We start from the raw sequence: 14,978 nt of genomic DNA on the forward strand, positions 1-14,978 counted from the left end.
GGCGTTTCTCTAAATGTAATTCATTTGCTCAGTTTTTTCGTTCGGTAAAAGTATTTGTTTTGATCAAGAGAAATCCCAAAAAGTCAACTATTGTTCGTGTTATGTTATTTATTGAAGCTTCTCAAATCTATATATTCATACTCATTTGGAATTAAAACTACAGGCGACATATCCTAAGTATTTTTGTCTTCAGTCATGATTTTGTGAATTTAGGTGTAGCTTGTTCTTAACATCTGACTTGAGCAGATCAAGCAAGTACATTCAATGAGCTCTTTGATGGGTTTGAAGCATTGAGTGTGAAGCAGGTTTTAATTAAACTTTGAAATGGAATCTGTTTGATTTATGAAACATTTTCCTTTGATATTTGTATCATTACCAAGACAAATAGTTATGCTTTTTTACATCATCAGGATAGTGACAATCCAGATCTTCGAGATAGAGGTTACATTTACTGGCGTCTGCTTTCCACTGATCCGGCTGCCGCCAAAGAGGTTGTCCTGGCAGAGAAGCCACTCATCTCAGAGGAAACAGACTTGATTGAGCCAACCCTTCTGGATGAGTTGATCTGCCACATTGCCAGTTTGGCATCTGTTTACCACAAACCTCCCAATGCATTTGTTGAGGGACGTGCTTCATTGAGACGTTCTTTACCAAGAAATCAATCGTAAGCTACTTATTGGGTTATTTCTCTCACATTGAACTATTCATTGATGACATTTTTTCCATTTATTGTCTTGTTGCTAATATGGATCTGGAAGAATTGAAATTTAGTTTTGAGTTGTTGATCGAATGTAGAGAAAATTCGCTGATATTGTCATTGAGTTAAAAAGCCCAAAGTGAATTGATTTTCTTTTTTCTTTTTTCTTTTTTTTTTTGTAGACGGATATCTATAGATTTTTAAACATGCCCTCTAAAATTATGATTTTCAATTATCTTTGTGACATTTATTTATTGTTTTTTTTTTTTGGGACCATCTTGAAAGTGCTTTTTAAGTTGATCCTATTTGCTATCTTTTGTTATATTTTTTTTCAGTGGTGAGACTACAGGGGAAGCTGCCCCAGAAGCCCCAGTGGCCGCTGCTCAGCAACCTACTGTGATTCCTGGTGCAGATTCTTTGATAGGCGACCTTCTTGACATGGACCTTGGCGGCCCCACTCCCTTCCAGCAGCAACAGATGATGAGTCAGATGCCTTCATCTGCTCCACAGTCCTCTGGTGTTGTAGATCTGTTGGGTGAAGGCCTCGATAACTTGGTAATTTTTTTTACTGTCTTACTCGAAACTTTCCTTCTAATTTTTTCTTTGCTGTAGAAATTTACAAATAATTTGTTTTTGTTCATTTTTGTTGTTTTTTTTTTTTTCCTCCTGCAATTAATCGTTAAATATAATAATTTGATAAAATAAGATTTTAGTTTATTCTAAATTTAGAAATTAACGATGATTTTCAAAAAGTGTAGAATGTATATAAATAATTTTCAAACATACTTACAAGACTTTGTGTTATCATATTTACATTCTGTTGAATAAAAGAATAAATTTGCAATTTTTATTTATTTCATTTTAATCCCCAGCTTGGAGGTGGTGGCAGCAGTATGGATACTTTGGGTGGTCTAAATGACATCTTTGGTAGCACAACACAGTCTTCATCGTATACTCCACCCCAGGAGGTAAGTGGTCAGATCAAGATTATTTAGATTTTTAAAACATAAATTGCCTCTACTGCTGCAATCACTGTGTGAAGAATCAAAATGTATTGAAATACAGTAATTGAATTAGATTTTTTTTAAATTTACAGCGGTTGTCGTTTATATGCATGGTCCTTGGAAATCAAGCAGAGAATGCTTATAGCCAGACAATGCTTATAAGCAGTTTCTGATTTTTTGTGCTCAGTCAATGTCTCTCAATGTATTTATAAAGTGCGTACTCTAGGTTGCATGTCTGAACTTGTCATTGATCCTTTTAAAAGTCAGTAATATTTGTTTTTTCTTTGGGGGTTGCTTTTTTTTTTTTCTTTTGAGTTTGACCAATATTTTCTCTCTCACATTATGCAAGGACATCATACCATAAGTTTGGGAAGATAAATTAAGAAGCTTGTAATTTGTTACCATATATATTGCCCGGATAGACTTGTTTATGTGAAGTTCTACTTCTCTTTGCTAGTCCTGACTCTGTTCTCACCAGTTTAGTTAACCAATAAAATTACTATGTTTCATGCAAGAGAATTGATAAATAGGTGGGTGTGATCAACATTCACAGTGCATTTCGTTAGTTTCACAAAACCAAGTTTACTGATATATATATGATCTTTTTATTTTAACTTTTCAAAAACTTGGTTAGAAAAATGGGCATGCTCATAACCGGTGCACATTGGGGTGATATGAAGTAAAAATTATGTTTGCCACCAGGAGCTTGCTTAAAGCTGATTGTGATTTAAACCAGAATACTTATAAATGGGACCCACTGTACAATGATAACATTCCCATATATATTTGAGAGTTACAATTATATTTACTGACATACAGATTTATGCCTTAGATATTTCCTAAGACTCATCGGATTTTAAAAAATTGTACAGAAATGTCTTTGGCAGACAAATTTTGTTGAAATTATTAAAGAAAAATTGTGTTTTTCAAGTATTTGTTGCTCTTTATTTATTATTTTATTATTTTTAATGGATTAATTCTCTCAGGTGTGGTTAGAAGCAAGTAAAGGTAAAGGTCTAGAGATTACAGGAACATTTACTCGTCGCAACAAACAAATCTTCATGGAGTTGACATTTACAAATAAAGCTATGCAACCCATGTTGGGATTTGCTATTCAATTTAACAAAAACAGGTAAGTTTTCCTCTTTTGTTGATTTTCTTTAACAGTTTATATGGTCAGATATTGTCTTTTATATCTAATTTTCATCTATTTATAAGATAAGACAATTGTTTTAACTGATATTAATATGATACATGCAGGCATCACAAAATTTTAGGAACTAGAGAATTCATTTCCATTGATTGCCTATTTGTAACAAGGATATTTGATATATGAAAATCCTAAGTTTGGAATTATTTTCACTTAATAGCCAGTTTTATTGTGAATGAATCTCTAAAGGTATGTTTCGATGTTTAGGTCAATCACTGTCATTTTCTTTTTCTTAATGTTGTTGATAAAAGATGTGTGATGTTGCTTAGACTTTCTTTTGATATTTATAAATATTTTTTTAACTTATTTTTCCATTCATATTCAGTTTTGGCATCCAGCAATCAAACCCTCTCCAGATCCAAACTCCTCTTCCTCCTAACCAAAGCGCAAGTGTGTCGCTTGCTCTGAATACAGGTGGGGCCATACAAAAGATGGAACCTCTTAATCAACTTCAGGTACTTTATCATTTTCTTTTTTATTTGGTAGATTGTTCCAAAATTGATTTATTTATTTATAATCATTTCAATTTCCTTTCTGTCTTGTAATACTCTTTCTGAGAAATGTTGTGGTTTCTGCTTTAGTTCCTCGTTTTCGGGAATTAGTGGGGAGAATGACCATGCAGGCAAGATTAGAGAAATACTTCATGATATATTATAATTTTATGCTTCCCATTGAGTCTGATCTTTGTATTTGCGATAGATTCTTTGCTTTATAAACGTAACCACACAGCTTTTATAGACGATTTTTATATTGAATTAAAATAAAAGAATCAAGTATTTATTCATTTATATCACATCTGTATAGCTGGAGAAATTGGATCTTTTTAATTTCTTACTAAAATTTATTATTACATTACGTTCCCCTATTAATTTGGGAGGTATATTTCCAATAATGCAAACACTTCCATCACTTCCGGCTACAAACATCTCATACACAACACCGCTCAAACAAGTCACGGAAATGGCACCGAAAACCTCACGCCTTAAATCAAGGAAACCTTTTTATGGCTCAAAATTAGAAGATTTCGATATCGCCGAGACCTGGAGAAAGGAATGGACTGACTGCCCGCCAAAGGGTAGCGCAAGAATCAACGACCCCTCTATCCAACCACTGCCGGGATTCCACAAGCTGACAAGAAAGCAGTGGGTACATGCAAACAGGATCAGATCCCGACACGGCAGGACAGCGACAAACCTGTACCGCTGGGGCTACCGAGATTCGCCCAAGTGCACAGCATGTGGTGGTGCCAAACAAGATATGGACCACTTGGTCCTGCACTGCCCGTCCACAGCCGTGCCAGGGGGCTATGATACCGTCCATCAAGTGAAACGGTTCACTTGGAGGTGTAACGATAAGAAACTACTACTACTACTTCCGGCTACAAAAAAAAAAGTTTTGTACAAAGTTTTGTTTTGAAATCATTGTTTAAAAATTCAAAAGCATAAACTTCAAAATCTCTTTCACTAAATCCTGGATGTCTGCGGCAGGCTTTAATACTAATTATAGATTTGTTTTTAAATTTGATTTGCTTATTTAAAAAGTTTGTTTTCTTTTTGTGTGTATGCCTTTCTTTTACTATTTTATTTAGATTTTGGTTATGTTTATTCCAGATCAATCAATATTTCTCTCTACCATCCGCAGGTTGCTATCAAGAATAACATCAGTGTATTTTACTTCAGCTGCTCGGTTCCATTCCATGTCTTGTTCACAGAGGAAGGAGAAATGGATAAAAAGGATTTCCTGTCTGCTTGGAAAGAAATTCCAGCCCCGAATGAAGTTCAGTCCATCATCAGCAATGTACAACACAATGCTGGTATGTCTTTTTTAATGACTTTGGATTGAACAGACTCTAAGACATAACGATACCTCAGATTTAATGAGCATTAAATTACATCACATTTAAATATATCTCTCTAATCCATTGTTTTACCATATCCTTAAGTGTTTTACAATATTTATTTCATCTGGCCAACAACTCTATGGCATCATTTATGTAATCATATAGAGCAGAACCACAGGCTCTAATCTGGATGATCCTTATTTACTAGAAAACAGTTTTTTAAAATAATCAGATACCTAATCCAAACATTAAAATTAGTATTCTGAGCTTTTTATTTTTAAGAAGAAAAAAAATGCTTGTCACTCTCTTATCTTCTGTCATTTGCAAATAAAAATAGCTAGACATTCTCAATGCTAATGTTAAGTAAGTTTTACTATAATTGCATCACTCTTCTTTTATCAATAAATTTGCCACTTGATGTTTAAATCAGTGTTATGCAAAGGCCACTCATGATTTACAGATGAACAAAGTCATTCATCTTCCATTCCCTAACATTTTTGTTGTGCCATTACCTTGGGTAAAACTGGTCAAGATTGCAATTAAACAAACTGTCATGGTCTGAAGAGCGCTCAAGAGCTAACTCGACTACATTTATAATATAAAGATGTGATAAATAAGGCCCCCAGAATGTACTAGTTACTTTAAAAGAGAAACAAATGATGATTTGTTTAAGATAGAAAGATGAACTTTAATGAAATGAGTTTTCTTATAAATGAATGGTGATTACAGTTGCAAATGAGAATATGATGATATTTCGTATCATATGCGATCTTAATGAGATGATGATAATGTTAGATATTGTGTTCGGACTTGTGGGGTTCCACTTTCAGTAATTGAGTAATTGCACGTCAGGTTCCAGGCTTGATTGATTAATTCATGACATTAATCTAACTGGCAAAGGTGACAAAGGAAGCGCCAGCGTCTTGATGGCAGAAATAAAACATTCTGAAGTGCTCCACAAAGTCCCGAGACTTAAGATATAAATCTTTATAATATAGATTATATGAAGAGTAGAGTTGTGTGGCCATCAAGCCGTAAGTTCTTGAGAGAAGTGAGTTATGAAGATTGAATCAATCAGATTTTATAATAAGTGGCTATGTGACAAAGGTTGAAAGAAAAGCATTCACTAATTTGAAATGAATTCAAGGAGAAGGCTATTAAAGGAATGATAATCTAATATTCGAAAGTAAAATTTTTCTAAGCCTATCGAAATATAACTGGAGTGATGAACTCTGTTCTTATGTTTGTATTAGTGTAAGAATTTAGAAAAATAAAGGTGAATCATTATGTGAATTTAAATGCCATTTATTATTATTATGTGACATAAACATTATTAATCTTTACAGAAAAAAAAAAACCCAGAAAATAGTCTCTGTCTGAGATGTGTTACCTTGAGTATCCATTAAAGTTAAATTTGTAGATGTTTTGGAGAAAGCAGAATGAAATTGTCAAAATGTATAGTTCAATTCCTAATTATGTTTCTTTCAAAACAGACACTGTTTCTCAGAAACTGCGTAATAACAACATATTTACCATTGCCAAACGTAATGTTGAGGGCCAGGACATGTTGTACCAGTCACTATCCCTTACCAACAACATCAAGGTGTTGGCAGAGCTGAAAATACAACCAGGAATGACCAGTTTCACTGTAAGTCCCACTCCTCATTACAGCATGTTTATCCTAAAAGCAATATTTCTATCATATAACTGAAATCTAATGTGTAATCTAATTACCTTCAGAGCCCTCAAATCCGTGGGGACAAAATTTAACATGGTCTCGGCAGTGTGAAACAGACAGTTACAACTTTCACCATCACACCCCTCCCCCACCCCGACCCCCAGAAAATGGATTGCTAGTCCATTGCATTGTACTTTTCACAGGATCTAAAATTAGGTATCCAATTAATGCAGGGTGGACAGACCTGTAAAATAGCCATTTCCAACAATATTGCCACAATCATTTTACTCTTTGTATCATCATTTTGCACTTTATGTAAGTATATGTACTTAAAACATAGGTGCAGTACGTCCCATGAAAAAATGTCAAACAATTCTGGGTGGACTAGGGAGGGAGGCTGGAAAAGAAGTGATTCATTTTGTGTGCAAGTCATTCTCCGCTGATTATTGATTTAGAGGCAAAAAACACCTAATAATGTACAAAATCATCTTAATAATTTTTTGTTATCACTTGCTATCATAATAAATATGATTGGATCTTGAATACATCTTTATTCAAAGTAGAGCATTTATATAGTGCAATATCCACTAAACAAAACGTGTTCAAAGTGCTTTTCAAGGGATCCCTAGCCAACAGCAACACTTAACATGTGGGATGAAACGTAATGCCTGTTAGGCGATATTACAATTTTTTTATGGACAGAGGCAACACCGTTAATGGTCCGGTGATTGTTTTACACCTGAGTAAGGTGAGACAATGTCAGTAAACAACCTTATCGAAGGACTTACATATGCGCCCCTCAGATCAGGACTTGAACCCACAACCTTCTGATCCGAAGGCGAGTGCCATACCACAAGTCCACATAGCTGCACAATTCAATATCCATATTACATTTGAGCACTCTACTATTGTTCAGTTTTATTTAAGTGAGAGTCTTGTAATGATTTTTTTCATTAAATTTTTTCTACAGCTCTCATTGAAGTCAAGGGTTCGTGACATATACCCCTTTATCCAACATTCATACGAGATCATTCTACACAACTGAATCGAGGAAGATAATGGACTTAAATTAATACACTACTCATACTGATTTAGTTTAGAATTAGTATGAGACATCTACTGATGTCTGTTTTATGTGATAAATGTTAGGGTCTTTAAAAAGGGTAGTATATTTAGCTGTCTGTGTGTTTGTTCCAATAGCTGTATTTTGTTTCCATTTTCTTCCCACACACATTAGCTTCTGCATACATAAATGTCTTGCTTTATTCACACTTTCAATATCTTTATATTGTATATGCATTATGAGACTAGTTACATTTTCCGTGTCTTTTTTTTTTTTAACTTGTTCTTGTTCCTATTATCCCATTATTTATTTAACTCTTTACCATAAATTCTTTTCAGTGATATATTTACACAGTTTTAATGTCTTGTGATTATTCTCTAGAATTTAGGAACTTGATGTAACGTATGTAATTTTTTAGTTTTAGATAAGGTATTCTCATAAAACCATAAATTAATAAAATTCATGTGCAATTATTTCATAAGTCCTTTTAGTTTGATTCTGTTCATTTTCTTTTTTAAACTGGAATTTGAGTAATCTTCCACTTGTTGCCCTGAGGAGGAGATAAACTTTTAACTCTAGGATGGGGGGCCCTTGTATTCTTTTCTAGGCCTCTAATGGAAGGTCAGGAAGGTTACTTGCATTTTTGTCACATTCTTTCTGTCTTTTTTACAATCCATCTCGGTTACAGTGAAGTCGACAGAACTGGAAGTCAATGTTTATTTTAACCGAGGTTTTGTTGAATCCAAAATGTCATGTTTAACATTAATGTACAAGATTATAACCTTGTACTTACTTAAAATTGTAAAGAATGAATTGATTACCATCCTTGGCACATTGCCCCGCAAGCAACACGATATTCAGATTAAACTTCTCTTCTTGATTTAGTCAGGGGGTCATTACCTCATCTCACCCAATCTCACCTTGATGGCTCGCCTTGTCTCAGATATGTAATTTTGCCTCTTTCATCCCATTTTTCTACACACCTCACTGTTCATCTTCATTCTGGGTGGGGTTCCCAACGTCCCATAATGGACAGGGAGGTCACGTATTATGTCTTCTATACCCCTATATCTGTTTTTTCCAACTTGCTTTCTGTCTTTGTCTTTGGAATGGGATTGCTTGGTTTTGTCCTGGCCCTAGCCAAATCCTTAGCTGAGAGGGAAACAGTCAAATGTATAGTATTAGTTTTGGGAGTTGATTTTTTTTTTTTGGTTTTTGGTTCTCTCTGTTATGGTGTGCTGGGCAGACCCAAGCAAGGACCACGGTTCTTGGTAAATGAGAACTGCAAGGACCGTTTCCAGTTCCTAGAACCGGCCCTTTTTCGACATTGGACATTCTCGAGTAACCGTTTGAAATGTTACATGATGGGAACCGTGGCCTGCAGTAGATGGCAGTAGAACCGTGACGTGAAAGTGAAGGCTGAGGACAGCTCTCTGCTTCATGGCATAAAAATGTGACCCTCCATCTCAAAACGCTATTATGTCAGGATGGACTAGATGCAGAAAATTGCGGGTGGTTGGATGGGAGCATCACCCTTGAATCATATACCTATGATGTTCGCATGGGTGTACGATCCGATAGTGATGTCGTTTCTTCTTCTCTTTGCTAGCCTATCCTGCTTCTTTGGTTTGTGATTGTATTTTTGACAGGGGATATTTTTTTTTCTGTAAATCTTCTGTCTGTTTGTTCTTGGTTATTTATAATTTAGCTTATGATATCTTTAGGTTATGATTTTGATTTACATTTGTACTATTTTTGTTAGATTGCTTGTTTTTTTGTTTCAGCGGTCTCTCATATAACCTCAATTGTGTTGGAAGAGACCTAAAGCAACAAATAAACAAACAAACAAAAAGATGCAGAAAATTGACATTATAGCCAAGCCACACATATGAAACTTGGTGTATGGTAGAGAATAGGCTTCAACAGTCGTGATGTCACTTCCCTCGTAATGACGCAATAGTAACTTAGTAACTGGTTCTAAACTTTCAGAACAATGGCGGATGCCCTTATGAAATACTTCTCCAACCAGCATAAAAGTGTATCCAGATGAGAAAAACATAAATCTGATCATGTTTTAACTTTTATACATTCTGATCACATGACATGTGACATCAGACTATTTACCCCAAATTATGGAATCATCCAAAGCCTTGATGAATGCCACACGACCCACGAGAGGGAAGTTAGTGGTGAGGAGAGAGGGCATCCTTCCTACCGAGTTAATAACAGGAAGGGGTGAATGAGATTAAGTGGGATAGGTGGTGACTAGTGGAAGGAAGTGTCTGTGAGAGAGTCGAACTAGGCAAAGAGCTGCGGGTACCGAAGGAAGGTAGAAGCGAGAACCGCTGGGACTGAAAACGGGTAATACTGTGTAAAAGGCGAGAACCGTCACTGGTTCTCCTCGGAACTGGTCCTCGGTTCTCAGCTTAGGAACCACGGGACCGGTCCTCAGCGCGGCACTACTATATACTGTTACATTGTTGGGTTTTTTTTTTGGGGGGGGGGGGGGGGTTAGAATGTATAATGGTTTATAAACATTTGAGTGTATTCCTCGTGGGCTAGTGTCTGGGTGAGATTTTCAGGTGATCTCAAACTAAGAACATTGATGGTATGCTCTTGGGATCTACATCTGTTACCTATTTGAACTAATTCCCCTTTGTCTTACTTTTTCTCTTGTGCCTTCAATTGCCTTGTAAATCTATAACTTAACTTTTTTGACAATCCCATTTTTCTTCCCTTTTACCGGCGCTGAAATGAACTAAATTTGTTGTATAATAATTACGTATTGCATGGTGTCATCATGGCTTTCTGAATGCAGTACACCTATTAGTGGATTATAATATTAAATGGACCACAATACATAAAAGGCCACTGTATGTTTTCCCATATGACCACTCTTGTAAAGACTGATTGCCTTAATAAGCTCAAAAGACACCAGCAAAGCATCATCTTTCAACTAAGAACACAACACATACCTCTCAACAACCATTTAAGCAAAATTACAAAAGACACATCCCCTTCCTGCCCCCTATGTCAACACCCCAATGAAACAGTAACACACCACTTGCTTGAATGTCAACCTCTTGAAGACCTGAGATGCACATTCCTCCCACCAAATCCAAGCATCAGTAACACACTTTATAGTCACCTGGAACAACTACAAAAGACGTTTAACTTCTACGTCATGGCACAAGACCGAAGGGCAAGAGCTCAGGTGGTCGCTGGTTCGGATAAGTAAGTATAAAAGGCCACTTGATAATGTTGACAAAAGTAATTAAATGATAAAATTCTGATAAATGAATGTAAAAAAAGGACTACTACGTCGCAAAATCATGAACGAGCTCTCCGGTACCAAATTAATGGGGGGGTAGGGGGCGGGGGGTAGACATTAATATCCTGAAGCATACGTATCAAAGTTATGTTCAACCATCACTACATATTATGGAATAGAAGTTTGGTGTACTTGCACAAAACTAAATAAGATCCAAAGTCAGAACCTAAGATTCAACCCTGAAGGAATCCGATAAACACCATCAGAGGGGGGGGGGGGGGGGGGGGGGGTAGACATTAATATCCTGAAGCATACGTATCAAAGTTATGTTCAACCATCACTACATATTATGGAATAGAAGTTTGGTGTACTTGCACAAAACTAAATAAGATCCAAAGTCAGAACCTAAGATTCAACCCTGAAGGAATCCGATAAACACCAATCAGAGTCATTGGCAGAAAGAAAGAAATCCGGGACAATTTATAAAGATAAAAACATATCCAAAACAACTACTCCATAAACGCTCCAAAAATACGTCAAAACAAAGACTGAAAAGATCAAACTTCGTTAATCAGCCAGAAAAATTGAACGAAATTCTAATATAAAGGATTTGCATTTTGACGTAAAAGGACCCTTCAATATTTCCCCCTTGGCAGAGGCACAAAATGTCAGCTACCATCAATAAAAGGAACCCTCAGTAAGGCATCCCAAAACCTCAAACATAATTTTTAAATAGCCACAGAATGTAATGAAGAAACCTGTCCAGAAAATGATTAGATCAGATTTTACTCTGCAACTTCAGCAAGCAAATCTGGAGGAGTATGACATCTATATTAAATGGCCAAAGGAGTAAGGTACGAGGCAACAGGAGCTTACTATTACTACACCAATTGTAAAGCTGAAGCATTGGCAACCAAAGAAGGAATAAAGATAATCAGGGAATCTAACCCCTCCGTCAGTGCCAAAACAGTCTTCCCTACAGACTCCAGACACGTGTGTGTTTGTGTGTGTGTGTGTGTGTGTGTTACATACTTAATCACATTTTGTAATAACATAAAGATGTATGGGATAGGTGGTGGGTGTGGATGCAAGAAGACTATGTCAGTGTACGATATACCAGCGAGATGCCATATCGGCGGCACGAACTCATGGAAATAATTTAGACTGTGTTGTGAATCTTTGAATTTCTACAATACAGCGAAACACTTTCTGTATTCGTTATTTGTTGAATAATAATAATAATAATAATAATAATAATAATAATAATAATAATAATAATAATAATAATAATAATAATAATAATAATAATAATGATGGTCGTGGTGGTGGTGGTGATGATGATGATGATGATGATGATGATAACCGGCACTTAGGCTCTAAGTAAGCGCATTACAACTAAAAAAAAAGACCCGCTCACGTACACATACACGCAAACACACACACACACACACACACACACAGAGAGAGAGAGAGAGAGAGAGAGAGAGAGAGAGAGAGAGAGAGAGAGAGAGAGAGAGAGAGAGAGCATTCTTGGATGTCAATAACTATGGAATAATTCGGATAAGTAGACTGGGGCTGATCCGTTGAAGCAGCGATAAACGAGGACTGCAGATTTTAATTTAATTATATTATTATTAGCTAATGTAGCCAATGCAGCTTTTCCGAAAGGGGGAAGGCACTTTCTTATTTTTTCGCTTTTTAAAAATCATTTTAGCTAATGGTTTTAAATTTCGAATCAGAAATACCAAAAAGGAAGGAATTACAATAATCTAATTCAGAAAATATAAAGGCTATGACTTGTTTCTTTGTTGCTGCCTCGGGAATCATTGGTGTAATATGAGTTAATTTTTAAAGGTAAAAATCAGTCCTTTTTCTGAAACTCCATAGTCGATAAACAGTCAAGAATTGTTCCTAGATTTCTAAATTTTGAAACAGGAATGATAGGATTACAACTCAAATTTACAAAAGATCTTTAATACTGGTAATTAAAATTTTGTTTTTACTTCCTACAAACATAAGTTTCATTCAATTTAAGTTCATGTGCATCCATCAATTGGTTTCAATTTCACTTTTTTCTTCTTCTTCTTTTTTTTTTTTTTTTTTTTTTTTGGGACAAGCGATCTTGGATCATTGAAGGATGCATTAAAATGAATTATACAACTGAGTGTCATATGCGTATTTATGAAAACAAAGGTCATATTCTTCAAATAAATTTGAAAGAGGGGCAGTATAAAGAACAAAAGGAACAAGCCCAAGAACTGAACCCCGAGATGATACTCAGTTGACCTTAAATCTTTGGTAATTACTATTTATTTTCGATTAGATAAATAGGATGAAAACCAAATAAAAGCGGAACCAGATATTCCAAAGGTATTGAGACATTTTAAACGTATATCATTGTCTATTATGTCAAAAGCCGCCGAAAGATCAAATTAAGAATAGAAAGTTACCCTTTATCAATGATGTCAAGAAAGTCATTCACCACCCACACAAGCGCTGATTCCGTGCTATGGTTTGCCCCGTAAGCCGACTGAAAGACCTCCATGAGACCACAAAGTTCAATGTGTTTTAGTGTTTGTTTGAGAACTTTTTTTTTTCTCTCAACAATTTTGGAAACGGAAGACAAATTAAAATGGGTCTATAATTGTTTGAGAAGTGTTACTAGAGCTGTATTTAAAAGATAGGGATCAGAGCCTGGTTTGAATGAAACATTAATAATATCAACAACAGTTGGTAGCAATTCTTCCAAACATTTATTTAGTACCTATGTCTTTAGGTAATGGATCAAGTTCACATGACTTCGTTGGTGAGGTAACATACGTTTCTTGAAAGCAAGTTAATAAGGCTCCAAAAAGCTAGATAATTCACTGTTGATAGTATTTTCATTAAAGTTTGAAGGAATTTTGTCTATTTTTTAAGGTGAACAAATCTCCAAATGCGTAAGTTCTCACCCTTGATGTTAGCTCGCAGGCTATTATTCGCCTTTTACCGACCCCCTCGTGGATCTTTACCTTGCAGTGGTGAGGGGGCTTGAGGCACACGGGAGGGCAAAGGTGTAAATCCCGGTCGACCGTCACGAGACCATCCCGGGTATCGAGCCAACGAGCCACATGAGCTGCTCGCCCCGGTGTGTGACTAAATTTGATCCAACCCCGGTGCCCGAATATCAGCCCTATCCCGGGCGCCACACTATTATCCTTATGTCGAGTCCCAATCAGTCCCGTCAATGGCGAAGCGGTCTGCCGCCTAGCCAAATAATACCGCGTTCGTGTCGCCACGTCCAAAAAAAAAAAAGCAAACGTCCCATGCATCAATCGATTCGCGGCCTGCCGATCGGAAAATGCGACGGCGGGGATGGCGAACTGACGCACATATTGTCCCTGAACGTCGAGAGCCAGAGTATGGCAAAAAATGAGCTTTTATCAAAGCTATTGGCCGTTCACTGCGTAGATATCCTCCTGTTACAGGAGACCCACCTTTATTCAGGCCCGCAATCTTCCCGATTCCAGATCCCAGGTTATACGGTGGTCCAACGCGAGGACACTTCGAGGCTCAAAGGAGGGGTTAGCGTTTACGCTAAAGAGCCATCGAAGGTAAGGGTCATTGAGAGCGTAACGGACAGCAATGGGGTGAACCGAATTTCCGTGGAAGTAGGTGGACTGTGTTTGCATAATATTTACAAACCACCTAGAGCGACTTGGACTACACCACCGGTTCCGGTGGTCAGCCATCCTTCCATCTATCTGGGAGACTTTAATAGCCACCATCACGAATGGGGCTACCGAGACTGCAACGAGGCAGGAAGACAACTCCGCTCATGGATGGACTGTAATGATCTACACCTAGTGTACGATCCTACAGCCAAGGGTACCTTCCGGGGTACCCGCCATAAGAAGGAGTATACTCCAGACCTCACCCTCGTAACGAAAGGCGCGAACGGTGAACCGCTGCAGGTGAAGCGGACAGTCCTCGGGGACTTTCCGCACAGCCAGCACAGGCCGGTTCTTGTCACAGCTGGGGTGACAATACCGAGGGTGCAGTCTCTCCCACTTTGCAGATGGAATTTCAGGAAGGCTGACTGGGAGGAATTCAGTTCCTATATCGAGCAGGTCTGCCCTGCCATTCCTCCCAAGTCCAAGAATATAACCAGATTCAGTAGGCTACTGGTTAAGAGCGCTCAACGCTCTATTCCACGGGGCAAACGGAAATTCTACA

The 14,978-nt window shown here is 37.0% G+C and overlaps 1 protein-coding gene across 2 annotated transcripts in view; it reads left to right on the forward strand.

Annotated features, from left to right (window-relative positions):
* Window positions 1–7,970, forward strand: part of LOC144968424 (AP-1 complex subunit beta-1-like) — a 19,800-nt gene extending 11,830 nt beyond the window's left edge. For both annotated transcript variants that reach the window (XM_078906771.1, XM_078906772.1), the window contains exons 15-22: window positions 411–664; window positions 1,033–1,252; window positions 1,570–1,665; window positions 2,688–2,833; window positions 3,237–3,366; window positions 4,553–4,724; window positions 6,245–6,399; window positions 7,400–7,970. In XM_078906771.1, the coding sequence (XP_078762897.1) occupies window positions 411–664; window positions 1,033–1,252; window positions 1,570–1,665; window positions 2,688–2,833; window positions 3,237–3,366; window positions 4,553–4,724; window positions 6,245–6,399; window positions 7,400–7,474 (1,248 nt within the window). In that variant the 3' untranslated portion in view covers window positions 7,475–7,970. The remainder of the gene's footprint in view (window positions 1–410; window positions 665–1,032; window positions 1,253–1,569; window positions 1,666–2,687; window positions 2,834–3,236; window positions 3,367–4,552; window positions 4,725–6,244; window positions 6,400–7,399) is intronic.
* Window positions 7,971–14,978: the final 7,008 nt, after the last annotated feature.

Source organism: Berghia stephanieae, chromosome 3 (assembly GCF_034508935.2).
Source record: "Berghia stephanieae isolate SIO BIC M18660-M18661 chromosome 3, UCSD_Bste_1.3, whole genome shotgun sequence".
Lineage (NCBI taxonomy): Eukaryota > Metazoa > Mollusca > Gastropoda > Nudibranchia > Aeolidiidae > Berghia > Berghia stephanieae.